The sequence below is a fragment of the Lontra canadensis genome, unplaced genomic scaffold (assembly GCF_010015895.1).
Source record: "Lontra canadensis isolate GAN:19392208 unplaced genomic scaffold, GSC_riverotter_1.0 scaffold53, whole genome shotgun sequence".
In the NCBI taxonomy this organism is placed as follows: domain Eukaryota; kingdom Metazoa; phylum Chordata; class Mammalia; order Carnivora; family Mustelidae; genus Lontra; species Lontra canadensis.
The window spans coordinates 1,682,111-1,709,182 of record NW_022631047.1 but is presented as its reverse complement, the minus strand read 5'-3'; the positions used below and the strand labels follow the sequence as shown (position 1 = coordinate 1,709,182).

Below are 27,072 nucleotides of genomic sequence, written 5' to 3'. Positions count from 1 at the left end.
AGTCTCACAGGGAAAAAACATGTATAGGCTATTCCTAGTTCAGAGAGCTACTCTTATTGTATTTTAGTTCTTCTTCTTCTTGTTCTTTTTTTTTAAGATTTTTTTATTTTTATTGAGAGCGAGAGAGAAAGCCTGAGCAGAGGAGAGGGGCAAAGGGAGAGGGAGCATCTCCAGCAGATTCCCTGCTGAGGGCAGAGCCCTACTTGGGGCTCGATGTCACAATCCTGAGATCATGACCTGAGCCGAAACCAAGAGTCGGACACTCTTGGTCAACTTGGTCAACTGACTGAACTTGGTTCAACTTGGTCAATTTGGTCAACTTGGTCAACTGTCTGAACCACCCAGGCATCCCTACTTCTTTCTTTTTAAAAAAAGTATCTTTTGTGAGGTGCCTGGGTGGCTCAAATGGTTAAGCGTCTGCCTTCAGCTCAGGTCATCATCTCCAGGTCCTGGGATGGAGCCCCACTTAGGGCTCCTGACTCAGCAGGGAGTCTGCTTCTCCCTTTCCTGCCTCTCCCCCTGCTCATGCTCTATCTGTCTCAAAAGAATAAATAAAATCTTTAAAAAAATAAAAAATATCCTTTGTTTCTCTGCTGGGATGAGAGATGGACCCGTGGATCCAGCTGTGGGATGTCTGCCAAGAGCTTTGTGTAGGGAGAGAGGGGGCAGGGCTGCAGTGAGTATTAGGGGCCATGGAATAAAAACTTCAATTATGTGTAGGCCCGGCTTCTGTGGGAGGAGTCTGGTACCTTCCATTTTCTTTTATGTTTTAGCTTTTTCCTTTGCTCTGGGGATCCTTTGGAGCATTTGCATTAATTCTCCACCTGTGTCTTCTCTTCCCAGTTATTTAGGCTACATGGAAATCTATTGTCCGTTTTTCAAAGACCATAAAATAGGAAGAACCAGGGTGGAGACCATATGTAAATTTATGTAGATGAACACACACTAATGGCATCTTCTCTCCCTTCTATAACTATACTAGGTAAACAAGAGATGGAGGTGATTATTAATCATTGAATTAATAAAAAAAGCATTATTGCTAGGTATGCAACACCATAGGGTTTTAGTAAGGACAAAAAAAGATAAAGTATGTAAAGAAGTTCTTCTCAAACTTGAACATGCATAGTATCATCTGGGAAGTTTGTTAAAATGCAGACTTCTAGGGGCACCTGGATGGCTCAGATGGTTAAGCATCTGCCTTCGGCTCAGGTCGTGATATCCAGCCCTGGATGGAGCCCCATATCCGGCTTCCTGCTCACTGGGGAGTCTGCTTCTCCCTCTTGTCTGCCTCTCCTCCTGCTTGTGCTCTATCTCTCAAATAGATAAATAAAATCTTTAAAAGAATTGCAGACTTCTGATACAATAAGTCTGGGTTGAGGCCCAAGATTCTGCATTTCTAATAAGCTCCCGGGTGATTCAGATGTGGGGTGGACCTCACTTTGAATAGCAAGGGTGTAAAACACTTAGCTTTTGCCTGGCACACAGTAAGTATTTACTCAATGTTACGACCCCAAATAATTTGTGAGAGTCAAGAAGACCCTCTACCACCAAACGTCTTCACTATATCTGAAAACTTCTGTGTTTTTATTGTGTAGCATCTTTTAAAAATGAATATCCTTGGGAGGACTTCCGCATATGAATTAGTTTAATCAGATTACTGCCTTCCCAACCCTGCCAGTAATCAGTGCTAAAGGATCTAGAATTGTTTCTTTTTTTTTTTCTTTTTTGCCAGCTCTATTGAAATATCATTTATATATAATAAAATTCGGTTTAGGTTTTGCTGACTTTTGACAAAAGGAGTTAACTGACAGTTGTGTAACCACTACTGTAGTCATGATATAGAGCTTTTCTATCGCCCCCAGAGTTCCCTCATGCCCCTTATACAGACTAGAAATGTTAATGGAGAGAAGAGGAAGGGGGTTTCAGAATCGCGGTGGAGGAAAACCAGCAGCTCCAGTTACTTGAATTTTGCCTGGGGATCAGATCCCAGTCCTGCATCCCCCCGGCCGCCTCCTCTCCATCACCCCAGGAATGCTTTGACAGATTTTGAAATCCCCACGGACTTGGAAGTGTATTCATTCCTCATCAATTTAGAGTGACCCATTCATCCCAGTGTGGCCAGAACCTTCCTAGTTTTAGTTTTCAAGTTCCCATGTTTAAAGGACTCGCCGTAGGTCCCAGACAAACTAGGATGGTTGGTAATCCCAGCTGTGATGTTGATGCCGTTGTGTGATGCCTTCTGTCATGGAGCACATAGGAGGCACTCAGAAAACGAGTCAGTGGGTGGACACACAGATAAACCCCTCACTGTGGACAGCTGCAGATTCCTGGCCTGGAGAACAGAGACCTGGATTCCAGACCGAGGTTGCCAGGATCACACCATGGGAAAGAGGCTTCTCACCCTAGCTCTGTTTCCTCCACAGAAAAGAGGGGGTCTGTGGTCCACATACACCTGGGATAGTGTGCTGATGGCACTTCCGCTCGGCTTGCTCGCTCTGTCCCTTGCCTTTTTCTCCTTTTGGGTATATCTAGTAGATCAATAAATCATGTACGGGGAGGCTGATAATGGAACTGCTGATGGGCCTGGCGTATGCAGAATGCTTCTGTGACAGCAGTAGAGTTTGGACCTTGAACCAAGCAGCTGTGCCTGGGAGTTGGAGGATCAAGTCTCTCTCCAGCTAAGTGTGTGTAATGACCCATTTGCTCTTTGTGTATGCCTGGGAGAGAGGATGGTGGGCAGACAGAGCCTGTTGTTGAGGAATTTTCCTGGGTGGCTGAGAAGTTACCCAGGAAAATTGTGTAAGCCTCTTACCTATTGGAGGCAGCTGTTTCCAGCTGGGCTAGTGCTGGGAAGCAGCGTCTCGGGGTCTCTCTCATTCAGGTTCTAGAAGGTTAAAAATCAGAAATACCAAAACTTGGGCTGAACCCTATGGGTGACTTAGGGTCAGGGAGCTGTATTCTATTCCTGGTTCTGCCACGTATTGTCTGTAGGACCTCGTATTCGCCTCTAATTTTCATTTTCAATGGAGTGAGTAGCTGTGCTGCCTAACTGACAGGGTGATGTGATTCCTGGAGATGACTGGTACATGTGGGAGTCCATGAAACTGACATGTACACAAATGCCAGGTGGTATCACTACCTGTAACCTTTGGGTCTGTTTGTGGGGGGCTGACTCGGGGGGAGGGAATTTGGGGATTTTGTCTGCTTAGTTCCCCAAGTAATGTCCTTAATACCCTCTGACTCCCAATAAGATAGGTAGGTTTGAGAGAAGTACTGTTTCTTTGCTAGGGAAGACACCCCAGCCTGCCTTCCTCTTTGACAAAATTCCTGACTTTTGGGGAAGTTTTCCTTGGCTATAAATTCCACTCCTGCTCTTATTTCCAAATTTGGGGTGGGGGGGGTGGAGCAAGAACTCTACCTGAGCCCTTCAGCTAAGCCCAGTCAGATACCCTTTCCTACCTACAGTATGTGAGTGTGTGAGGGGGACTTTCTCATGTGACTGAGCATCTCCCTCTGGGGCTCCAGGCCTGGGAAGAGTTAATCGAGCCACACCCTCAGCAGGAACGGCCTCGGACTTTGTGCTGAGCAGCCGTCTCTGGCCTCTCCTGGCTTGACTGGCATAGGGAGACTTGGCGAGAAGAGGCAGCACTGTAGAAGGTCAGAAGAGTGGACACTGGCAAGAGGAGGGCAATCTCTTTCCTGGCCTCTCCGACACCATGGACAGCTCCCGTTAATGAACGCACCTCTCCACCCTCGGGGCCTTGGGACTCCTATGCCCCCTTCCTGTCCAATTGGGATTTCATTCACCATTCTCCAAGAGACACTGAAGTTATACCCTAGTTCCAGTGTTGGGTGAGTCTTGCTTTGGCCTGTCACTGCTCTGCCCATCTAGGGGTGCCCTATCTGGGGACAGCTTCCTTTTCCCCTCCCCGCATCCCCGAACCACCACATTCCCACTCCCCTCCAATCCAAATCCAAAGAAGATGCCTTCCTCCAGCCCCACTTCTCCTGCTCACCCCTGCCTGCCAAGTTACTTAAAAACTTTTGTTTTTTTAATGTGGAAAATGTGGGATAATAATAGTACCTACTTCATGGGGATATTGTTTGTAAGCATCAAATGAATTCGTGTATGTAGGGTTTGGAGCCCTGTCTGGCTTGCGGTATCTGATTGTTAGAGATTGCTTTTGTCATGATTACTGCTCTCTTGCAGTTGTGTCCTTCTAGGAAGTGACAAGCGCTCTCATTTTCTGAAACTTGGGGAAAGCAGAGCGAAGGCTGAAGGCAGCCTGCGTTCCCCTCCCGCCCCACCTTTCATCTCTGCCTCCCTTCCCTCCCCCACCCAGATTCAGTATTGCTGGAGACTAGAAGGATGTGGCTTTTTTATTCCTTTTAGGGAGTAGCCCTGACCATTGTACTAATGATTCAGTCCTGCACCAGGCCACCCCACCTACTTGGCCCTGCAGGAAAGACCCAGGAAGGCCGGGCTTTCTCCCGAGGTTGCCCCTGCCATGTGCTCATTGTGTGCGGAGCCCCACAATAACTCTGCTCCTCCTTGCCCACTCCTACCTGAGCTAAAAAGCTGGGAGTGTCCCTCTGGGGCAAAGTCCATGCCGGAAGGTTACAGCAATGGGTGTAAAAGCCGGAGATGGAAACATAGGGATAGCCATGTAGGCACATGGAGGGCTCATGACAGCTAATTGATGTGGGAGAAACCAACCTCACTTTTATTTAGGGTATTCTAATCTTTGCTGGAGGAACTCCTCTAAGTCATGTCCTCTAATTCACCAATCATCTCATCTGGCCCCCATTTAGAAGGTGAATCTCAGGGCGCCTGGGTGGCTCAGTGGGTTAAAGCCTCTGCCTTCGGCTCAGGTCATGATCCCAGAGTCCTGGGATCGAATCCTGCATTGGGCTCTCTGCTCAGCAGGGAGCCTGCTTCCTCCTCTCTGTCTGCCTCTCTGCCTACTTGCGATCTCTGTCTGTCAAATAAATAAATAAAATCTTAAAAAAAAAAAGAAGAAGGTGAATCTCATCGTGGCCATGAGAGGGACCTTCGCAAGGATGTTTGCACTGGGTGTGGGTGGGCTGGGTGACTGAACTAGAGGTTGTGAGAGGTAGGAGGTGAGAAGGAGAACTGGGGGCAGAGGGTCAGGGAGGCTGGACCCTGGCCAGGGCTTCCGTGCTGGGGGTGGACGGGCAGGGAGTGAGCTTTCAGAGCCTACCATTCCTCCCCAGGCTGCTCTCCTGGAAGCACAGCCGTGCTCCCCTGGGGTGGGTTGCTGCCTGCTGGGTGCCTTACTTACCATCCATCAAAGGCAGGTGGTCCCATCCCACCCCTGCCCCACCCCCACCAGCCCCGGCCCGGGGAGCAGGGGATTCTCCCCACTTGGCGAGCGTTTCCACAGCTTCCCACAGTTAGCTTGGGCTAGTCCAGAGGCCTCCCTGGGTTGAGGATGGTCTCTATGGCCAGAAGCTGGAGGGGAGGCTCTCTTAGCTCCTTCTGCCCTCTTCTCACACAGTTACTGGCCCCTAAAGCTGAGCAGACTTCAGCCAACTGATCCCCTTATTCCCAGGACCAGCAGCCCCTCTGGACATGACTCTTCTGGAAGGCTGTGTGGGGGTGGAGGACCTGGTGCTCCTGGAACCCCTGGAACAGGAGCCTCTGCTCAGGAACCTCCAGCTGCGCTATGAAAAGAAGGAGATTTATGTGAGCGCTTGTGGGTGCCCCTGGCTGCGGGGGTGTGGCCAGAGCAGTCCTGTGCTTCCACCACCCCTCCCAGCATCCCCTACCCCAGCCCTGCTCATCCTCTTTCCCTTTTTTTGCCTCCAGACCTACATTGGTAATGTGTTGATCTCAGTGAATCCCTACCAACAGCTGCCCATCTATGGCCCGGAGTTCATTGCCAAATACCGGGACTATACCTTCTATGAGCTGAAGCCCCATATGTAAGTAAAGGGACTGAGGGAAGGCTGACAGGGCCCCCACTTCCTGAGAGCGAGACACCCTGATTTCCTCTATCCTTTCTCCTGAAGGAGGCTCTCCAGCTTCCCCACCGCCCCCCGCCACCCTGGTCCCAGGAAGCCCCTTCCTAGACCTATCCCTTGCTCAGTCTAATCCAAGATGACTCTGGGGGCTGGAGATGGAGAGAAAGATGGGGTCTTGGATTAGCCCCACCTTAGTCATCACCTGCTTCCTCCCCCACGAAGCTATGCTTTGGCAAACGTGGCATACCAGTCACTGAGGGACCGAGACCGAGACCAGTGCATCCTCATCACGGGCGAGAGCGGAGCGGGCAAGACGGGTGAGGGCCCTGGCTGGGGGCGGGGGGGGTATGGCATGGAGTCACTGCTCGAGCTCCCCCCTCATCTCTTTCCCAGCCAGGCCTGGCCCTGCCCCACCCCAGGAATCCCTCCCCGGCTTTTCTGCTTCTGAGGGGTGTGAGGTGCTGGACTTGAAGGGAGTTGGGGGGGTGGGGATTCACGTGAAGGTTTCCCTCACACAGAGGCTAGCAAGCTGGTGATGTCCTATGTGGCGGCTGTCTGTGGGAAAGGGGAGCAGGTGAACTCTGTGAAGGAGCAGCTGCTTCAGTCAAACCCGGTGCTGGAAGGTGAGGATTCTGGTCTCTGCCTTCTCTGCCCCCGCACCCCCTCCCCACGGGCCCCAGAGACACTTAGCCCTACACCCTCTCACCCCGTTCTTGTTCAGCCTGAAAAATACGGGATTGGCATGATGGCTGGAAGACCTTCCTCCTTCCCCTTCTCAAGAGCCCCTCTCCTCCCCTCAGTCACCTCACCTCCCCTCTCCCCATCTCTGCAGCTTTTGGCAATGCCAAGACCATTCGCAACAACAACTCCTCTCGATTTGTGAGTGACCATCTCCCTGGCCTGGGAGGAGAGGGTGTGGGGGCTTGAGATGGAGGAATGAGGCACAGACCCCTGCTGGACAGGGTGGTGAGAAGAGGAGGAAGCAACGTCTCTCTCTCTCTCTCTCTGGTCTCTGAAGGGAAAATACATGGATATCGAGTTCGACTTCAAGGGATCCCCCCTTGGTGGCGTCATCACAAACTGTACGTGTCTCCCCATTCTTTTATTCTTTTTTAAGATTTTATTTTTTTTATTTGAGAGAGAGAGAGAGAGAGAATGCACAAGCTGGGGGCAGGGGCAGAGGGAGAAAGAGAAGCAGACTCCTTGCTGAGCAGGTGGGACTCGATCACAGGACCCTGAGATTACGCCCTGAGTCAAAGGCAGCCTCTTAACTGACTGAACCCAGGCTCCCCAAACGTGTATCCCCATTCTGCTCACCACCTCTCTCTCCTCCCCACCCCACGGTGTCCCTTCCTGCTGATTTGCTACCTTAGGAAGGAATAGTAAGCCACTGAGACTGCCCAAGCCCTCAGAACACCAGTGATGAGGGCCGACTTAGAGGGAAGCTGTGGCATCTTCCAGCCCCTCAGGATGTTATTTTCTAATCTGCTGCCAGATCTGCTGGAGAAATCCCGAGTGGTGAAGCAGCTTGAAGGAGAAAGGAACTTCCACATCTTCTATCAGCTACTGGCCGGAGCAGATGCCCATCTGTTGAGTATGTGCCTGTCCCAGACACAAGGCCAAAGAGCCCAACCTCCATTCCATCTCCTCTGGGCTCCTGCAGCCCTCAGGCTTCTTCTCCCTGCATTCCGCGCTCTGAATCTCAGCCACTCGTTGCTGGGAACAATCCCCTGACCTCTGTGTTCTCTTCTTTTTCTGGGATTGTATTGCTAGGAATGAACCTTCTGGACTCTTATTCCTCTCTCCTGCTTGGGTTCCTGTTTCCCCAGGCTGGCTTCAAAAACGGAACACTTATTTCCATCCATCATTCTTTCCTATTTTCAGTTTAAGGGGCTTTATCAATAGCTCAGCAGAAAATCCAGCAAGATATTCTAAGTGTTCAAGAATGTTTGATGAGCTGTAGTAGAAGCTGTTCTGGGTCTACATCTGCCTCACCCAGGCCCTGTCCTTGATTTACTCTTCTTAGATGGTTTTATGGAGGTTTCACTTATTCATTCATCAAACATCTCCTGAATACTACTGTGCTCGAACACTGTGCTGGCCTCTAGTGATGCAGAGTTGAGTAAGATGACATGGACCCTGTCCTCAAGAACTTACGGTCTCCCAGGGATGACAGCTACTTGAACAGGAACACAGCAAAATACAGTGTGATCAGTGCCACAGGCCTGTGCTGGAGGCTGGCAGAGCACTAGTCATGGAGTACCCTGCCTTGTCCAGGGGAGCGCTGGATGCTAGATCGGCCCGAGGTGGCTCTGGGTGGGCAGCACCGTGGAGTCCGGTGGGACTTCAGGCCTTGCCAGTGTTTACCTCCCAATCCAGCCTCTAGCTATGAGCATTGTGGGTGTCTGGCCCCCAAGGACCTACCTTTTGGTTTCTGGTTGTTCTCCACTGGACTTGTGACTCTCTCCTTGCCCCTTGTGGGGGTCTCCCTGGTTCAAGAGCCCCTATAGCTCACATACTTCCTTCCTGGCTCCATAGTCTTGGTTGTGTTCGGGTTGTCTGAATCATAGGCACTAGTAGCCTGTTCTGGTTGATTCAACGATTGATTGAAGCCAAGTCCGGACAGGGCCTCCCTGGTGTCATCATCCCAGGGCCTTTCTGACTCATTCTTTGTCCAGACACCCTTCTTTAGCAGGTTCCTGTTTCAAAATTTGTGTCTCAGGGGAAGCTGCCATTACACTCTAGTTTGAGGGATATTCCCTGATTCTCAGATCGGGTAAATAACAGCTAATTGGTATCTTTCAAGCTCCATGCCTAACCTACTCCTTCCCACCTCAGGTGAACAGCTTTGACCATTCCCTTGATTCATTTCTTCTTAAGAAAAAAGTTTGTATATGGCAGCCAGGCACACAGGATATGAAGATGAAAAACACAGTCCCAACGCACAAGGTGTTCATTTGTGGGAGAGACAGAAGAAAACAAAATCTTGCCCATATGTTGTGGGCTGGGATAGAGGCTCACCATGGGGGGAACACAAGAGAGACTTTTGGCTCAGCCCCACAACATCAGAGAGAAGTGTCCAGAAGAGGGGTCAGGTTTGGGGAACAGAGCATCTGACACTTTGTTGGTGCTGAAGGAAAAAATAATGAATGGGCCAACTCTGGTCTAGGTGAGGTGTTGAGGCTTGGAGTGGGTGGGAGATAGGTGCTCACCCTTCTTTCCTCACCTTTCTCCTCTGAGAGACACCGAGAACTGAGCAGGATGGAGAGTTTGCTTGTTTTCATTGTTTAGAACCCTGAGGGTGAGACGAGGAATGGAGTGAGTCTTTTCTTTCATAAAAGTTAGAAAGAAATAAAATCATAAAAGTTGGATTAAGCACGCCCAAACCCTAAATACTACTTAAAAATTTCATCTATTCTCATGGGAATTAATGATCCCCAAACAAAGGAGGCAGGGGAAAAGTCTAAAACAAAAATGGCTCCTTTGAATTAATGAGTATACCAAGCTGGGTCAGGGGCTGTGAGAGTCAAGGCCATAAGCCTCTTGAGAGCCTGCGTACTAACCCTCTTCCCTCGCACTGGCCCTCCCAGAGGCCCTGAAGCTCGAGCGGGACACAAGTGGCTACACCTACCTAAACCAGAAAGTGTCCAGAGTGGACGGCATGGACGACACCTCCAACTTCAAGGCCGTACAGGTGGGTGCACAGGGTGGGCCCTTAGGTCAGCTCCTGAGCCCAGGCTTTGGCTTTGAGAAGGGACGCATTGAACTGCCACCACGGTTCAGCTTCTGATTTCTGCTCTCTCCTCAAGAGTGCAATGACTGTGATTGGGTTCTCGGAGGCGGAGATTCAACAGGTGCTTGAGGTGACGGCCCTCGTGCTGAAGCTGGGGAACGTGGAGCTGGCAGATGAGTTCCAGGCCAATGGGATATCAGCAAGTGGCATTCGGGATGGGAGAGGTCTGCATCGCCCTGCTGGTAACCCCAAGCAGCTCCCAAATCTTCTACTACGATTTCTGTTCTTCCACCAACTCCCATGTCACTGACTTCACTCTGATTCAGTCCCGCTCCGCCCATTCCCGAGCTCTTCCCTAGACACACTGATGGAGATTCCCAGAGAGACACTTTGGAATGAGGTGTTGAAGTTCGATAGACCTAGATTCTGGGACCTCTCTGAATCTCAGTGGAGTTTTTACAAAGCATTTCGGGAGATTGTCCTATTCAAGTGGAGAATGCATTCAAAGTGTCCAGAGCTCCCTCTGTCCTCCTCCTCCTCCGCCCCCCCCCCCAGAAATTCCTCCTGGGCTGTGTTCTGGATGGACTATAAGGATATCCCCAGCAAGACCCAAGGACACCTGTCTCCCAGCAGTGTCACTTCTCGGCCCTCCTTCCCTGGGAGGAAAGCCCTCTTTTCAGGCCATGTTGTGTTTTCCTCCTCACTCCAGGAATTCAGGAGATTGGGGAAATGATGGGTTTGAAATCAGAGGAACTAGAGAAAGCTTTGTGCTCAAGGACCATGAAAACAGCCAAAGAAAAGGTGGTCACTGCACTGAATGTCATTCAGGTAAGGGCCCTATGGGGTGAGGCTGATCTGGAGACTCTTCTGTGGCTACTCCCCTAACCAGCTGGCCCTACCCGCAGGCTCAGTATGCTCGCGATGCTCTGGCCAAGAATATCTACAGCCGCCTCTTCAACTGGATCGTGAACCGAATCAATGAGAGCATCAAGGTGAGAGGTGGCTCTCTGCTCCCAACACTCTCCTGTCTGCCTCACCTTTCTTGCCCTGGTCACCATCCCCATACTTCAGGTTCTGAGACGAGCAGAGGAGGAAGGACGAAGCGTAGGGTTCCGTTCCTTCCAGTAGTGTGTTGTTGTGGAAACATCTCTAGTTTTTGGGTTTGACTCTCCGGATCCCCTATTTATTGCCTGCGTGGCCTTTTCGTTTCACGGAGATTCTGAGCCTCAGTTTCCTGACTTGGAAAATTGGACACTAATGGCTACCTGCTTCACAGGGCTTAGTGAGGACTGGATAAAATTACGTACGTGGTTACCATATAACCCAGAAATTCCACTCCCAGATATATACCCAAGAGATTTGAAAACAGATGTCCACATAAAAACCTGTACCCAAAAGTTCAGAGAGGCATTATTCATACTACCCCAAAAGTGGAAACGACTCCAATGTCCATTAGTTGATGAGTGGATAAACAAAATGTGGTATATTCATACAGTGGGATATTAAGAAGGAACGAAGTACTGATTCATGCTCAGCATGGACAAATCTTGAAAACATTCAAGTGGAAGAAGCCAGACACAAAAGGTCACATTATGTATGATTCCATGTATATGAAATGTCCAGAATAGGTAAATCCATGGAGATGGGAAGCAGATTGATGTCTAGCAGGAGCTTGGGGTGGATGGAGGAGAAGTGGGGAGTGTCTGCTAATGGGTGTGGGTACAAGATTTCTCTTGGGGCTGATGAAAATGTTCTGGAATGAGGTAGTGGGGATGGTCATATACCTTTTGGATATACCAAAACAAAAAAAAAAAGCACTGAATCATACACCTTTAAAGGGTAAATTTTATGGAATGTGAATTAGATCAAAATGGAGTTAGTATTCAAAGCTTTTTGTACATGAAAATGCCATCAATTCAGAAGCTATTACTGAAAGGCAGCTGAGAAAAATAGGATTTAAATCTAGGTTTGGGTAAATGCTTAGCTCTTTTGAAATGTGATTTGTTCATCTGTAAAATGGGAATAATCACACCTTCTAAGGTTATTGTGAGGTTTCTTGAAGTGAGAACGTAGACTTTTTTGTAAAATGCCTTATAAATCTAAGAGATGGCTATTGTCCAAAGAGGATCTTACCGTCTTCCTGCCTCATTCCCTGGGAGCACCAGCCTAGAATCTGTTCACATCTCCCTTCCTCCCTCCCTCCCTCCCTCCCTCTACTTGTCCTCTACCATGCAGAGGAGGAAGGAGGATAAAATCACAGCAGTCCTCTCCCAGCATGGTCAAGCTCACCCATGGCTCTGTTCACCCTCTGCTCCAGTCACCTCTGCCCCAGAAGGGCCTGGCCTGGTTTGCAGAGGAGGCCCGTCCTCAGACTTATCTTTTCCTCCTCTTCAGGTGGGCACTGGGGAGAAGAAGAAGGTAATGGGGGTCCTGGATATCTACGGCTTTGAAATTTTAGAGGTGAGAGAGTTTTGCCCAGCTGCAGCACCCTGCTTCCCCTCGGGGTTGGGGCACGTAAACTCAGGGCTGGGGAGGGGGTGGTGAGAGAGGGGAGGCATAGGGCTGAGAGGCAGAAAGGGGCTTGGGCTGAGCGGCTCCCTTTCTGCCCGGGGCCCCTCCCTCAGGATAATAGCTTTGAGCAGTTTGTGATCAACTACTGCAACGAGAAGCTGCAGCAGGTGTTCATCCAGATGACGCTGAAAGAGGAGCAAGAGGAGTATGAGAGGGAGGTACGGCCGAGACATCCCCTGCTTACCCTCTTGGAAATTGCTTCTGGGCACGTGCCCAATCTGTCCTTTTCCCCCATCACAATTTCCTCTCACTTGTCCCCAGATGTGAACACAAAGGACAACAAGTTTCCCTTGCACAGGTGCAGTCCAGCATTACCGAGAAGCCCTGGTTTTTACTCTCCATCCCTCAGGCCCTCCTCCCCAACCCCCCCCCCCCCCCCACCCCCCCACCCCCGCCTCCGCCTCCGGGCCATGCAGGGAAGGGGCAGACGGATGTGGCGGGGGAGACCTCACGCGGGTGTGGTGACAACTGTGCTTGGCCTGAAGCGCACTGTGAACCAGATTTAGAAGGGCCATTTCTCCTGCCCTCATCACCCTACCACATCCCTTTTGGTGCTTTTCTTTAACGTCTCAGAATTCTCTGTCTCTTGGGGCCCTGGCTGATGTCACTGTCCCCGCTTGTGGCACTCTGATCCCAGACTTCCTCCCCAGAAGTGCCCCATGGCTCAACATTTCCACACTCCTTCCCCTGTTTGCCAAGAACCCTTGTTTTCTGTGGCTAGGTGTGAGAAAAGCTATCTGATTGAGCTAACCCACTCCAGAGTGTGAATGGCTGAGAGTCTCGCTCGTCAAAACCCTCCCAGGGATGCTGCCTGGGAACCGTCAGGGATCCGCTGTGGCAGAATTTCAGGCAATGTGGCCACAATGTGTGGGAAAGGTTTTATTTTTTTTCTTAGTTGTTTTGTATATTTTTAGTTTAAAAATTTAATGATCAAATGGAGAACACATTCCCATGCTTCGAAATTCAAAAACTTCTTTAAAAAGCCCATAAAGAAGAGCTCAGCTCCCTCCCAGCTTGTCCCCAGCCTCCTAGAACTCCTACCATCTAGAGCCAACTGAAGGGGCCCTCTTTTCACAGGTCTTTTATATGTAATCAAGCAAATCTATAAGTACATTTGCCCACAGAATTTATTCAAATGGCAGTGAATACAATCTGCTCCACATCGTGCTCTCATCAGTTAACAAGAGATCTTTCTGTATCGGTAAACAAAGAAGTATCTTTATTGCTACTAGGATTGTAAGGATCTCATACTTCATTTAACTAGTTAGGGAAGGCATATTGGGGATGAAGTAGGAGGGCAACTCTACTTAATTCCACTACGCGTTCCCTAAAGATCTGTGATTCCCTAAGGATCCCTAAAAAGAGAGAGAGGCTTGTGTTCCCCTGCCACATCCCCATACCCGGGAATGGCCTGAGCCTGGGAGGTGTGGCCCTTGGGTGGAATCAGGAGCCATCTCACCTGCAGCTATCCCTAAAGTGGGGAGCAATTATCTTTGGGTCTTCTTCTATACCATTCTTGCCTTTGTTAAAAAAGATTTATTTATTGGAGCGCCTGGGTGGCTCAGTCGATTGGTGTCTGCCTTTGGCACAGGTCATGATTGAGCCCCGAGTTGGGCTCCCTGCTCAACAGGGAGTCTGCTTCTCCTTCTCCCTCTGCCCTACTCCTGCTCTTGCTTTCTCTCTCTCTCAAATAAATAAATCTTTTTTTTTAAGATTTTATTTATTTATTTGAGAGAGAGAGTGTGCACGTATGTGTGGGGCTTGGGGGAGGAGGGCAGAGGGAGAGAGAATCTCGAGCAGATTTCACACTGAGCACAGAACAAGTGACCCTGAAATCAAGACCTGAGCTGAAATCAAGAGTCCGAAGCTTAACTGACGGAGCCACCCAGGCACCCCCATTCTTGCTTTAAAAAAACAAAAACAAAAACTACACAATCCCAAAGTATCAGGTAGATTAGTGGTTCTCAAACTAGGAGCATCAGGTGTTAGAAAGGCAGATTCCTGGGCTCTGTCCCAGACATGCTAAGTCAGAAAGCCTGGGGGTGGGGCCCAGCAGTCCGTTTTCCCAAGCCCTCCAGATGACTGCGATCCAAGCTCGGGAAGCACTGATGTAAGTCTTTGAAGATGTATTAAGTTAGGTCTGCTATTTGATGAAGTTGGCTCGTGCACTTTGGCTTATAGGTTTTTGTGAGAGCAGCGTAGCCATTCTCTCTTCCACATACTCGGGGACCCTTCCCTACTGCCACAGTGGAGTAACCCCTAGCCCAGCCTTCACTCAACATATGACACCTCCCTCTCCAGCCCACAGTGCCTATTGGGCACTCTGAAGCATTTCCCTGTCCCTCACAGCTGCTTTGGGTCCTCCCACGTGTCTAGCCACCCACCCCACAAATTCTCCATCAAAACCTTGGAGGGATGGGGACCTAAACAGAAATCACACCAAGCACCCCCTTAACTATGGGGCTTTCTGAGTCCTTTGTGGGGTGGGTCAAAGGGAGCCTGAGTCCCATGAGGTCTTCAGAGACTCGTCTTGGACCTGCTCCTGTGACCTGTTACATTACCTCTTGCCAGGGCATACCGTGGACAAAGGTGGACTACTTTGATAATGGCATTATCTGCAACCTCATTGAGCATGTGAGTTACCCTTCTCTCATCCCTGAGACCTCCTTCCTCTTCCAGACTGCCTGAATATCCTTGCCCTGTCTCTCCTACCCGCCTTTCCCTGCCCCACTTGGTAAAGATGGTAAACAAGACAAAGGATGAGGGGCAGAGGGACAGCAGTGAGGATGTGGACATATTGGAGGCCCTGGCCTAGGTTGGGCTGATCTTGTTTCCCTGACCAGAATCAGCGAGGCATCCTGGCCATGCTGGACGAGGAGTGCCTACGGCCTGGGATGGTCAGCGACACCACTTTCCTAGCGAAGCTGAACCAGCTCTTCTCCAAGCACAATCACTATGAGAGCAAAGTCACCCAGAATGCCCAGCGCCAGTATGACCACACCATGGGCCTCAGCAGCTTCCGTATCTGCCACTATGCGGGCAAGGTGACATGGCAGGGCTGGAGGGTAGAGACCAGGGCTGGGCGTGGGCGAAAGGCAATGGGGAAGAAACTATGGGGAGATGAGATCTGGGAATACGTCATGCTGAGACTGGGAGCACCAGTTGCTGGGGCAAGGTCATGGGCCCTCCAGACCAACAGCTGTTCCTCTACAGGTGACTTACAACGTGAACAGCTTCATTGATAAGAACAATGACCTACTCTTCCGGGACTTGTCCGAGGCCATGTGGAAGGCCCGGCACCCCCTCCTTCGGTCCTTGTTCCCTGAGGGAGATCCCAAGCAGGCATCTCTCAAACGCCCCCCAACTGCTGGGGCCCAGTTCAAGAATTCTGTGGCCATACTCATGAAGAACCTGTATTCTAAAAACCCCAACTACATCAGGTGACATGCTGGGCTCATAGGGAAATGCACTGTATGTGATGACACATGCAGTGTCCACGCACAATGTCCTTTGGGGGGGTGTCTCCGGAATAGGGGTGTCAGAGACCCCTCCCTCATAAAAAACAAAGTCAGATGAGTTGCTGAGAGTCCTGGAGCAGGGAGAGCCATCAGACTTTGGTAGGAACCGTGCATCAGTGAGTGAAGCTGGAAAGGCCAGTGTGTTCACTTCCTCTGAAATGTTTCTACTCAGGGGAATGTGTGCAGAACAGGGTTCTGGAGACCAGAATGGGTCACACTTGCAAAGGTGAAGCTCCTGAAGCCTGTGCCTCCACCCCAAGGTGTATAAAGCCCAATGAGCATCAGCAGCAAGGTCAGTTCTCATCGGAGCTGGTGGACGTCCAGACTCGGTACCTGGGACTGCTAGAGAATGTGCGGGTGCGACGGGCGGGTTACGCCTACCGCCAGAGGTACGGGCCCTTCCTGGAAAGATACCGATTGCTGAGCCGGAGCACCTGGCCTCGCTGGAATGGGGAAGACCGGTAAGACCCCTGGGGGAGACAGGGGAGCTGGGAAGGGCAGCCAGGGACCATCTGGGCCAGGGAGGGAGCAGACAGTGGAAATCCCCAAAGGTCCGTGAATGGATACTTGGGGAAATGAATTCTCACTTTTCAGGGGCTCTGAAATCTGTGCAAGCCCGGAGCTCTTCTCCCTGGGTAGAGGGAGTTGGGGAAAGGTAAAAGAAGGCCCTCCCTGGGATGCGCCTGGGCAACTTTCCCCATCTGTTCCTGTAGGGAGGGGGTTGAGAAGGTCATCGGGGAGCTGAGCTTGTCCTCAGAGGAGCTGGCCTTCGGGAAGACGAAGATCTTCATCAGAAGCCCCAAGACTGTGAGTAGGAGGAGGCACTTGTGTTTGGCAGGGAGTAGGAGGCAGCCAGGTTGGAGAGCCCCCCAGTGAGAGGCCAGGCTTTAGGGAAGCATCCGTAACTAGGGACGGATGGTGGGTGAGGTAGTCTGCTCTCAGCCAGGACTTTATCCCTGGGACCTGAATCCTTGAGCTATGCCCCTGCCCTGAGCCCTGGCAGATAGGGGCCTGCACAGCCCACTCTGAGTGCCTCTGGCTGGGGTGGGACTCCTGGGGGTCCCGGGGATGCGCCCCTTGTGTCCAATCGTCCAAACCTAGCATTGGCCTGAGACAGAGTTCAGTAGGTGCCCAGGGAGTGACTGAGCAATGATGACACCACTGGCTGGGAAGGCCAGGAGCCCTGGGGGCCACCAGGCCAGGCTTTCACCACCCACCCCCTTCTACTCTCCACAGCTGTTCTTCCTGGAGGAGCAGCGGCGCTTGCGGCTGCAGCAGCTCGCTACGATCATCCAGAAGACCTACCGGGGCTGGCGCGCCCGGGCCCACTACCAGCTCATGCGCAAGAGTCAGATCGTCATCTCCGCCTGGTTTCGGGGCAGCAGGGTACCGCTTACCGCCCCTGCCCCCCCAGGGCTCACCCCCTGGCTCTCATAAGAGACTGGGAAGCGGGACAGCTGGTTCAGGAGATGGAGTTTCTTTCTAACAGCCCTATTGTTTTCTGCAGCAAAGGATACTATACGGGAAGATAAAGTCATCGATATTGCTGATCCAGGCTTTTGTGAGAGGGTGGAAGGTAACTGGGAAGGGCAGAGGGGCCTCTTCCCCACACACAGGTCCTTCCCCACATGCTTTCTCCCTGATTGTGTCAAGTGCAGGGCAGAAAGTGGAGCAGGGAGTGCGGTGTGACGGCAGGTCTGCGCCTGCGCAATTGTGCGGTCTGCTGTGGGTCTGGGAGGGTGGCCGCGGGAGGGGGGATGTGTCTGTGTGCAGGGGTGTGTCTCCGACTTGGAAACAGAGCTCTGCCTGTGGCTTGGAGGGCCCTCCTCTTGGCCAACCCGTCTGTCTCTCCCTGCAGCACAGTCGCAGCTCTATCTTACTGTGTTCGTTGTGTGAGTGAAAAATATAGAACCTCTTCTAGATCTGTCTTCTGTCAACTGTCTCTCTTTAACTTTGACTCCTTTCTCCTATGTCCCTGCCAGGCCCGCAAGGATTATCGAAAGTATTTCCGGTCAGGGGCTGCCCTCACATTGTCAAATTTCATCTATAAGAGCATAGTAAGTGGTGGGGTTCGGGGGTGGAAGGTGGAGGGTTGGGTGGGGCACAGGTTTGGAAAAGGAAGATGAGTGGTTTGAGAAGAGGTGACTCAAGGCTTTCCCCCCAACAGGCTTCTTCCATCTGCTCCTACTTAGTGTTGAAGTCGGGAGATAAAAGGGAGTGGGGCATCCACCAGCGGGAAGCAGGCTCCAGTGTCCCAGGGCCCAGGGGCAGAATGGGAGGGCGTTCTGGCCTGGGCGGACACGGCTGGCAACCTTGTGGCCAGAAGGGCTCCCAGCACACTGACTGAGCCGTGGTGAATAGGCTCGGGAAGAGATGGGCTGGGTGGTTAACAGCCGTGGAAGAGGCTGAGCCTTCTGGAAGAGCACCGTGAGGACACACATAGGGCTAACTAACTCAGCCTTCCAAGATCCATTTTAGGGTTGGGGTGAAAGTGGAGGAATCCTCCCTTCCACCTCTTCTGAAACCATAGCAAGTGAGTCCAAAGTTAAATCTCAGGAGAGATCTTAATTCTGGAGGATCTGGGTCCAGGTGGCAGGAAGAAGCCAGGACATTCAAACTCTGGGCAGTTTCCAGGGAGAGGAAAGTGGACAGAGACGTCCATCCAACAGCAAAGGTGCTTCTGAGGAGCAGTGAGGGAAAGCAGACAGGAAGAGAGTAGCACTTCCAGTGACGCCTTGCAAAAAGCCAGAGAGAGGGACAGAGAGCAGGACATGTTGGACAGAGGGCTGGGGTAAAGCAGAGTTGACCTCTGCTGATTCCATTTTTGACAGTTAGGACTCTTACTAATTATGCTTCTGGAATACACTCATTGGAGCTCCCCTTTGTGGTTGGAGTGGTGGGATCCTTACTGGGCCTCCTCACTGTCTCCCTGAGCCTTTGCTGTGTCCTCCTTCTCCTGCCCCAGGGGGGCTCCATCAGGATGGCCCCAGACTGTCTGCTTTCCTAGAGTACGTGCTCTCTCGCTGCATCCCTGAGGCCAGTAATCTGATTCAACTCTTACCTCCTGACTGGCCCCTCTTCTACCTTTTCTTTTATCTGCATATTATCAGGCATCTGCTGAATGTCACCCCAGCAGCTGTTGGGTTTAGACCAGTATTTCAGTGAACCACAGCCCCTACAGAAGCATGTGTACAGGGCCAGGTGGCATGGATTCCTTCAGTGTTTCTGACGAGTTTGTATTTTGCTATTGCCTTGCCTGTAACTAATGCGAATACCTACTATTTTTTGAATACTTACTATGCCCTAGGCCCTTTACATGCATTGACTCTAATGCTGTCAAAATCCTGTGAGGTAGACCCTTTTCTTTCCTGCATTTGGTAGGCCCAGAGAGGCTGACTAACTGAGGGGTCCTGCAGGTGGTAAGGGCAAGAGAGCTGGGATACACACTGTTTGACTCCAGAGTTTTAATGCCTGCCTAAGACTGTCTCCCCACATGGTCCCCTCTCCCCCCACAGAGGCCTACCCGGGGCAGGAGGGCTGTAAGGGGAAAAGCAAGACTTTCTAGATCTAAAGAAAAACAATTAAAAAGAGAAAATACTCAGAGATGCCACATCAGTTAGAGCATGGGGGATTGTGGGAAATGCTTAGGAATGTTCATTGAATTAAATCAAACTAGACTTGACCAAGGACCGGGAACTTAACGGTTAGACCAAGGCTGCTAGATCTTTGTGGTGGAAGTATCAAAGAGCTGGGATAATTCCTGCAGAGTTACAACAATATACTGAGTACACTGCCTTTTTCTATTTTAATTTTTCTAACCTAATGTCTTAGTAAAAATTTTCCATAAAAATTCTGAAAACTGGGGCACCTGAGTGGCTCAGTGGGTTAAAGCCTCTGCCTTAGGCTCCAGTCATGATCCCAGGGTCCTGGGATAGAGGCCCGCATCGGCATCATCCGGCTCTCTGCTCAGCAGGGAGCCTGCTTCCTCCTCTCTCTCTCTGCCTGCCTATCTGCCTACTTGTGATCTCTCTCTGTCAAATAAATAAATAAAATCTTTAAAAAAATATTCTGAAAACTTAGAAGTGCTCAAAATCAAGCTATTCTTTTTAAAAGATTCATTTATTTTAGAAGAAGAGATTGTGAACAAGCGAGATGGAGAGGGGCAGGGGAGATACAGAAGGAGAGAGAGAGAGAACCCTGAAGCCGATTCCAAGCTGAGCAAGGAACCTGACGTGGGGCTTGATCTCAAGGCCCTGAGATCATGACCTGAGCTGAAATCAAGAGTCAGCTGCTTCACCCATGGTGCCATCTGGGCACCCCAAGATCAAGCCATTCTCCATATCTTCAATAATTCTACGCCACAAACAAACAGGGTGCTCCGTGCTCCCTCGGATATAAAGACTTGAGAGTCCTTGTTCTTTATTTGGGGAGAGTAAACAGAGGCCATGGGTGAAACTTGATTGGATCCCAGAACAGGAAAAATAAAAGCAAAGCTAAAAAGAACATTTTTAGAAGTTTATAAAGGACATTAGGAGAAATTTGAGCTTGCATCGCTGTTGGATGAGTGTATCTAATTAATGTTAGGTATGGAGGTGCATTTCAAAGGATGGGTAGGGTCTGAGTGGGCAGAGCTGAGCCGAGAGCAGCATGGACTAAGGCACAAAGAGCTAACACGTGGGCTGGGCAGAGGGCGTGACGAGGAGTCCTGTCTGAGAGGCGTGCCAGCGCAGTGCAGGGATCCTGTGGCACGAGCTTGGGCTCTAGGTGGAAGACTTTGAATGCCAGGTGGAGGTGTTGGACTGGACTGATCAGAGAGGAAGGGAGGCAGCCCCCGCAGATAGTGGTGGCTAACGGTAGGCAATTGTGAACCAAGACAACAGGAAGGCACAGGAGCGAACTGTCAAAACATGGAGGCCAGTTTTCACCTTGGTTCCTCTCACCTCTCCTACCCTGGGCAGCAAATCTCTGCTTGGAACCAACCCTTCCCTCCCTTCAGTCTCCCGATCACACTCTTACTGGCCAGCATCCAGCCTACACTTGACACCAAAAGAGATCGGGGAGGGGACTCCCTTCCATCTCCTCACTCCGCTTGATGCTTCTTGCTCTGGGGGGGGCCTCCCTCCTCTTGTGTGGCAGGATCTAGAGGAGAGTTTGCCTCTTGGGAGAACTTCCTTCTTATCAGTCCATTCCCAATCCCGCCCCCTCCCCATGTAGACACAGAAGTTCCTGCTGGGGCTGAAGGACAATTTGCCGTCAACCAACATCCTGGACAGCACGTGGCCGGCCGCCCCTTACAGGTGCTTCCACGCAGCTAACCAGGAGCTGCGGCAGCTCTTCTACCGCTGGAAGGTGAGGGGGGCCCGGCGCGGCACTTCTCATTTCTCTTTCCCTCCTCCTTCTGATTTTCCTCATCTGCCTCCCTCTTCCACTCCCCCCCTCTCTTTTTTTAATTGTGAAAAAGCATACATAACAGAATTGGCCGTTTAAACCATTTTTAAAGTAGACAGTTTGGTGGCATTAAGCACATTCACATCGTTGTAAGACCATCACCCCGTTCGTCTCCACACTTTTTTCATCATCCCAAACTGAACCTCTGTACACATTAAGCAATAACTCCCCGCTCCCCACTCCCCACTCCTCCAGCCCCTGGAACATCCACTCCACTTTCCCTGTGAATTTGACTGTGCTAGGGGCCTCATATAAGTAGAGTCATACGTTATCCTTTTATGTCTGGCTTATTTCACTTAGCACAGTGTTCTTCCGTTCAGGAAATACTTAACTGAGCACCTGTCTAGACTAGGCCTTGTGCTGTGTGCTGGGCATACAGCCCTCCCTCCTAGGGCTAGCATTTGATGGTTTCCAACCCTCTCCCCCAGAGGCCCTCGGGCCCCAGGGCTCCTCCAGCCCCTGCCCTCTCTGAAGTGCCTCGAGCCTGTTCTGTTTGCTGTCTCTCCTCTTCTCCACTTCTCGGTTGTTCTTCCTACCCACCCTTCCCAGGCCTGCCCCCTGCCTCTGGGAGCTTAGCCCCTGCCCCTCCCCCCACAGTGCAAGAAATTCCGGGATCGGCTGTCCCCAAAGCAGGTAGAGATCCTGAGGGAGAAGCTCTGTGCCAGTGAACTGTTCAAGGGCAAGAAGGCTTCCTACCCCCAGAGGTGAGGGCCCCTCAGACCCCGTGCAGTCAGTCTCATCACGAGCAAAGGAGCATCCCCCAGGTGGATTAGGGCAGTGGTTCCCAAACTTGGGTGTGCATAGGCACCACCTGGCAGGCTTGATAACACCCAGATATGGCTGCACCCCCTTCTCAGAGTTTCTGATTCAGCAGGTCTGGGGCTGTGGGCCCAAGAATTTGCCTTTCTGACAAGTACCCAGGGGACGCTGCTGCTGGTCGTGGCCCACGCTCTGAGAACCACTGAGAGAGAAGATATGGTGGAGGATGGGGAAAGGGGCGTGGGAGGACTACGAGGGGAACTCACTGCGGGGAGGCCCAGGGCCTTGGGGGTCAGTGATAAGGACCTGGTCTCCACCATGTACCTCCTGTGTGTCCTCAGTGTCCCCATCCCATTCCGCGGTGACTACATTGGGCTGCAAGGGAACCCCAAGCTGCAGAAGCTGACGAACGGAACGGATGGGCCTGTTCTGATGGCAGAGACCGTGAAGAAGGTCAATCGTGGCAATGGCAAGGTGAAGGCCCGCATCCTGAACCCCTCCCCAGAACTTGCTCCAGAGTTGGAAGGGTGGGGGTTCATCCTTGCCTTTCCTCACACTTTCCTCTTCTGTCTTAGATTTCCTCCCGAATTCTTCTCTTGACCAAGGGGCATGTGATTCTCATAGACACCAAGAAGTCCCAGCCCAAAACTGTCATTGGGCTGGACAGTGTGGCCGGGGTGTCAGTCACCAGCTTCAAGGATGGGCTTTTCAGCTTACATCTGAGTGAGGTATCAGAGCTCCTTGGCTGCAGGCCCTTAGGCTGGGGAAGGCGGTGGGCATCATGGGGTTGGGGCGGGCTGGGGGTGATGGGGCCCAGACCTCTCACTCTGGGCCTTCCATGCCTCTAAGGCTGCTCCTATGGAGGTAAAAGGAATCCCGTCCTCACTCTTTCTCCCCCTTCCTAAGATATCACCAGCGGGCTCCAAGGGGGACTTCCTGCTGGTCAGCGAAAATGTGATTGAACTGCTAACCAGAATGTCCCGGGCTGTGCTGGATACCACACAGAAGCAGCTTCCAGTCACCGTGACTGAGAAGTAAGGCCATGAGCTGGGGCTGAGGGCCAGCTTGGGGGCAGATAACCAAGCTGTTGGTCATTGTGACCGGAAAAATCCGTGTAGTCAGAAACCGAAGCACACTCTGTCAGGGCAAGACTCGGAGGTCTTCTTAGTCTCCCCACCCAAGTTGTCTGGGGCCCTGAGTCTTCTGACGCAAGGGGAGGAGAGATGCACTTCCTTCAAGAAGGGGAGGGGAGGCCATCATGAAAATACGGGAGTAGGGGTGAGGGGATGGGGGTACTAGCTTTGCCCCTCTGCCTGCTCCCCCTCCAGTTTCTCAGTGAGGTTCAAGGAGAGCAGTGTGACTGTCAAGGTCATCCAGGGCCCTGAGGGCGGTAGAAATGACAAGCTAAGCTGCAAGAAGAAAGGGAGCCATGGCCTGGAAGTGACCGTATAGTGAGGAGGTGGGGGCCGAAGGCGGAGACAGCAGCTTCTTCTCCTGGACCAGTGCCCATCCTGCCCACCCGTGTTTGTGAGAGAATCTCCTGTCCAACCCCTCTGATCCCGGGGATGGGGCTCAGAGACTGAAGAGCCCTTGAAGAGGACCTTTCTCCCACACTCTTCCAGTCTCCTCTCCCTTAGAACTTAGCTTCCTCCCACCCTCAGGCTCTTTGACCACTAATAAAACAAGTGACTTTCCAAACATTTGCTCAGTGTGGGTGAGTCCCTGTTTCCTGGCCTTCACAGGACTTGTACTTTGACTGCTCTCGCCCCCTTCCCCCTCCTCAGGCTCCTTGGAGCTAGCAAATGCAGATAATAAGAATGGAAAAGAAGGGAAATTGTCTCTGGCCTCCTTGACCGGCTGAGCTCTGGCGGGGTTTGGAGAGACTGGGGTGGGGGTGGGGTAGCCAGCGATGGGGCTCAGGTCCCAGGTGGCCAACGGGCTGATTCATTAAGTGTGTCCCTGGAGGGAAGAAGTAAGGATCCCTGTCTTGTCGGAAACTAGGATCCTTTGGAGATTTAGCCTGAAAAGAGGCCCAAGGCTGGAGGGCTCATGTGAGCTAAGGTGAGCTTGGGAATGCAGGGTCCCCTACACCCAGGAGTTGCCCCCTCCATCCCCCAGCTCATCACTGGGCTCTGCTACATGTGCCCCCCAGCATCCTCTTCCTTTCTGTACACCAGAGATGCTAGGCTTCTGCCAACAGTTTTCTTGCTAATCACTGCCCAGCAGCTGGGGCCTGCAGCTGGTAGCACTTGCGGGGGTGGGGAGGCTCCCGGTCCCAGACTCTCCCACCCCTAGGACTGCCCCCGCTTCATTTATTTCCCTTGGGTCACTGCCATCATTTTTTTCTTAATTTTCAACTGTCTCGCACCATCTCGTCCCCTTTTCTATGGGCTCTCACTAATATCAATATGTAATATTTTGTATAATGCTCTGAATATCTCCCCTTTCCCTTAATATCTGTTTCCTTATAGACTCTGCTTGTCTCAGCCTCTCCCACCCCCGTCTCTACCTTTAGGGAACAAGCAGCTCCTGTGTTTGCCATAAAATGTAGATGTGTGCTCTGTGAGAGTGTACAGATGGCCGCCTTTGTTCCTGTCTCTGGATGTCTCTCCCTCATTTCGCCATCCCTACCTTCCTTGCCTCTTGCCTGTCTCCACCACTGAGCTCCCTGTGCCTTGAGGCTGGGGTTTCCCTCTACCTTGATCTTCCAGAGCTTCCATCATCAGCAGGCGGCTCACGGCCCCAGGTAATCATGCCTGCAGGAGCCCTGATTAACTTCTCTTCTTGCCTGTGGATTAATCTCGCTCTCTGAGCATCAGTCCTGTTCTGGCACACCCCGCTCTGGGCTGGGAGAGGGCACAGGGAGTCTGCTTTTCCTGGGCACATGGGGGGCTGTGTCCTGAGAGAGGGGAGCTCAGGTTCCCAGTCAGCTTCCCGCTGCCCACCCCCCGCCCTGCCGCCCCAGCTCGCCCCATCCTTGACTTCTCAGAATCAGGCCAAGGAGGAGATCGTGTCTGGCGAGAGGGGGCTGGTTACCAGAGCCTGGCCGCCCCCGCTCTCTGCCTCATCTCCTGCTCCCAGGGCCCAAATTGTCGTCACTTTCCCAGTGAAGTGTCTGGTCATTTTCAGAAGCAATTTCAGGAGAATATGCAGCTGCTGCTCCCCATCCTGCTTTCCTTCCCCAGGGCTGAAGGCACTGTCTGCTCTCTGGACTGGGGAGAGGTGGAGCGGGGGAAGGGCTGCAGTCCCTGTCATCCTCCTGTCCTCCCTCCAGCTCTCATGTGGACTGATGCTAGTCTGAGGAAGGGTGCGGGCTCATCTCCTTTATTCTCCCATCCGTCCCTCCCCTGCTTCCCATCTCTGCCTCTCTTCTGGGGCCAAGGAGTGTGGGTTTTCATCCCCCGAAGCCTCTAGGGGGTCTCTGTTGTCCCGCCTGTGCAATAGGGCTTGAACTGGCTCCACCGTGCAGGGAGAAGCTGCCGTTCTGCTGTCTTCCTGCTCGGCCAGTCCAGCATTCTCGAAGTCTGGGTGGTTTCTCTGAGGGCTCAAGCAGGCCTGGAGGCCCCTAGGCCCCGTAGGTCCCTAGGCCCCGTGAGGAGCCATCCGAGCGCCTCAGCTCACAGCAGCTCTGGCGCCGCGTTCCTGGCTCAGCCCATCCCCTCCAGTTCCTTGCTGAGGGCCATCGGCCAGCTGTCGCCCGGCTGCAGGACTTGGCAGGACACAGAAGCTGCCATCCTCCTGTTCTTTTCTGGTATCTCCGCCTAGGGTCTGGGCCCTCCCTCACCACCCTGCAGCACCCCTCCGGGAGGCTGGGGGAGTTGCCATGTTGCACCCGAGCCCTGCACGTGGCGGACATATGTCGGTCATCGTGCATCACAATGCACGCTCATAGGTCTCCTCTTCTACCAAACACCATCTCGGCTCCACAGAACACATACTATCCTGGCCTCATCTCCACCCCAGCAACAAAGAGGGAGAGCTCCAGTGGGAGGATCTGCTAGGGATCCTACTCCTCTAGGCTGGTGATGGCTGTCCAAGATGTGGCTCCAGTGAAAAGTGTGTAAGGGAAAACCACCTAGGGGCTCGGGAGCTGCAACACGCACTCCACAGGGCATTTGCACATGGCGTGTGGGGGCAACATGAAGCTTTGCCTGCCCCAGCCCTTCAAAGCCTCCCTCCTTCCTCACCTTTCTGGCTTCATTTAGCATCAGCTCTTTCAAGTCTCTGCTCATCCCAGAGATCAAGAGGAGATCAGTTCTCCAGTTCTCCCTGCCATGCCCTTGCTTCCCCCGTCCTCAGCTCCTGCCATCCTCTGTGAGAGGCTGCATCATCAAAGGACATTATTCATGGTGGACCTTTGCAGAAGCCCTGCTTCCCTGCTTGCCGGGGTGCGGAGGCAGGGATGGAGGGGTGGGAGGATGGAGAGAGGCTGCCTCAGAGATGGGATCCAGGAGCCTTTAGTTCTCAGCCCTCAGTCTAACACGCCTCCTACTGCTCTCCACCCCATCTCCCACCACCCCTGTTCCCTCCAGCCTGCCTAGCCTGGACTCCCTTCTCCAGACTGGTATGGCAAGGAGAAAAGGTAGGGGATGGCTGCAATTAGAATCAGCACCTGAGCTTCTCAAAGGCATGAACCCGCCATGACATTTACATGTAAACAGGCTCCAGCTTCTACCCCTCATCCCACCGAAGGCTCCTAAGCCTGGGTGCCGGCCCATGGTTGGCCCATACAGCGCTGTAATTACCTGGATAATGGGAAGCTTTAAATGAGGTCCCACTAGCCTCTCACATTATAAAGGGGCCTTGAGACCCAGCTGCCGCCCTCACCAGGGGTGAGCGTGGGGCCATGTGCTGGCAGAGAGACTTCTGTCAGTGTGGCCCGAGTCCCAGGGTGGGTGACTGTTGGGAGTGTGGAGTTGGGAGGCTAGCATCTCAGCACTAGCAGCACTGAGAAACTCTGCGGAGGATCCACACTGTGGGCTTCAGTCAAGAAGGAGGCTCAGGCTTCCTTTTCTGTTTTCTGAGTAAATTTTTATTGAGCACTTATTATATGCCAAA

At 52.1% G+C, this 27,072-nt stretch overlaps 1 protein-coding gene across 1 annotated transcript; it reads left to right on the top strand.

The window, feature by feature from the left end:
• Positions 1-3,760: 3,760 nt before the first annotated feature.
• MYO1A (myosin IA) lies at positions 3,761-23,703 on the top strand. The gene is made up of 28 exons (XM_032874518.1): positions 3,761-3,852; positions 5,574-5,707; positions 5,831-5,946; positions 6,208-6,302; positions 6,504-6,608; positions 6,818-6,864; positions 7,004-7,067; positions 7,481-7,579; positions 9,576-9,679; positions 9,795-9,942; positions 10,428-10,546; positions 10,624-10,710; positions 12,113-12,178; positions 12,343-12,447; positions 14,861-14,923; positions 15,133-15,333; positions 15,503-15,729; positions 16,068-16,268; positions 16,521-16,614; positions 17,044-17,193; positions 17,315-17,383; positions 17,790-17,864; positions 21,022-21,156; positions 21,853-21,959; positions 22,356-22,488; positions 22,590-22,742; positions 22,921-23,048; positions 23,343-23,703. The coding sequence occupies exons 2-28, from the start codon at positions 5,594-5,596 to the stop codon at positions 23,464-23,466; spliced, it is 3,129 nt and encodes a 1,042-aa protein (XP_032730409.1). The 5' UTR covers positions 3,761-3,852; positions 5,574-5,593; the 3' UTR covers positions 23,467-23,703.
• Positions 23,704-27,072: the final 3,369 nt, after the last annotated feature.

Bases quoted from the DNA above. Each gene is read 5' to 3' on its own strand.
- MYO1A (XM_032874518.1), top strand. From the start codon at position 5,594: ATGACTCTTCTGGAAGGCTGTGTGGGGGTGGAGGACCTGGTGCTCCTG. The intron at 15,730-16,067 runs GTGACATGCTGG...CTCCACCCCAAG, and splicing joins AAAAACCCCAACTACATCAG to GTGTATAAAGCCCAATGAGC. The intron at 17,865-21,021 runs GTAAGTGGTGGG...CTCCCCATGTAG, and splicing joins ATTTCATCTATAAGAGCATA to ACACAGAAGTTCCTGCTGGG.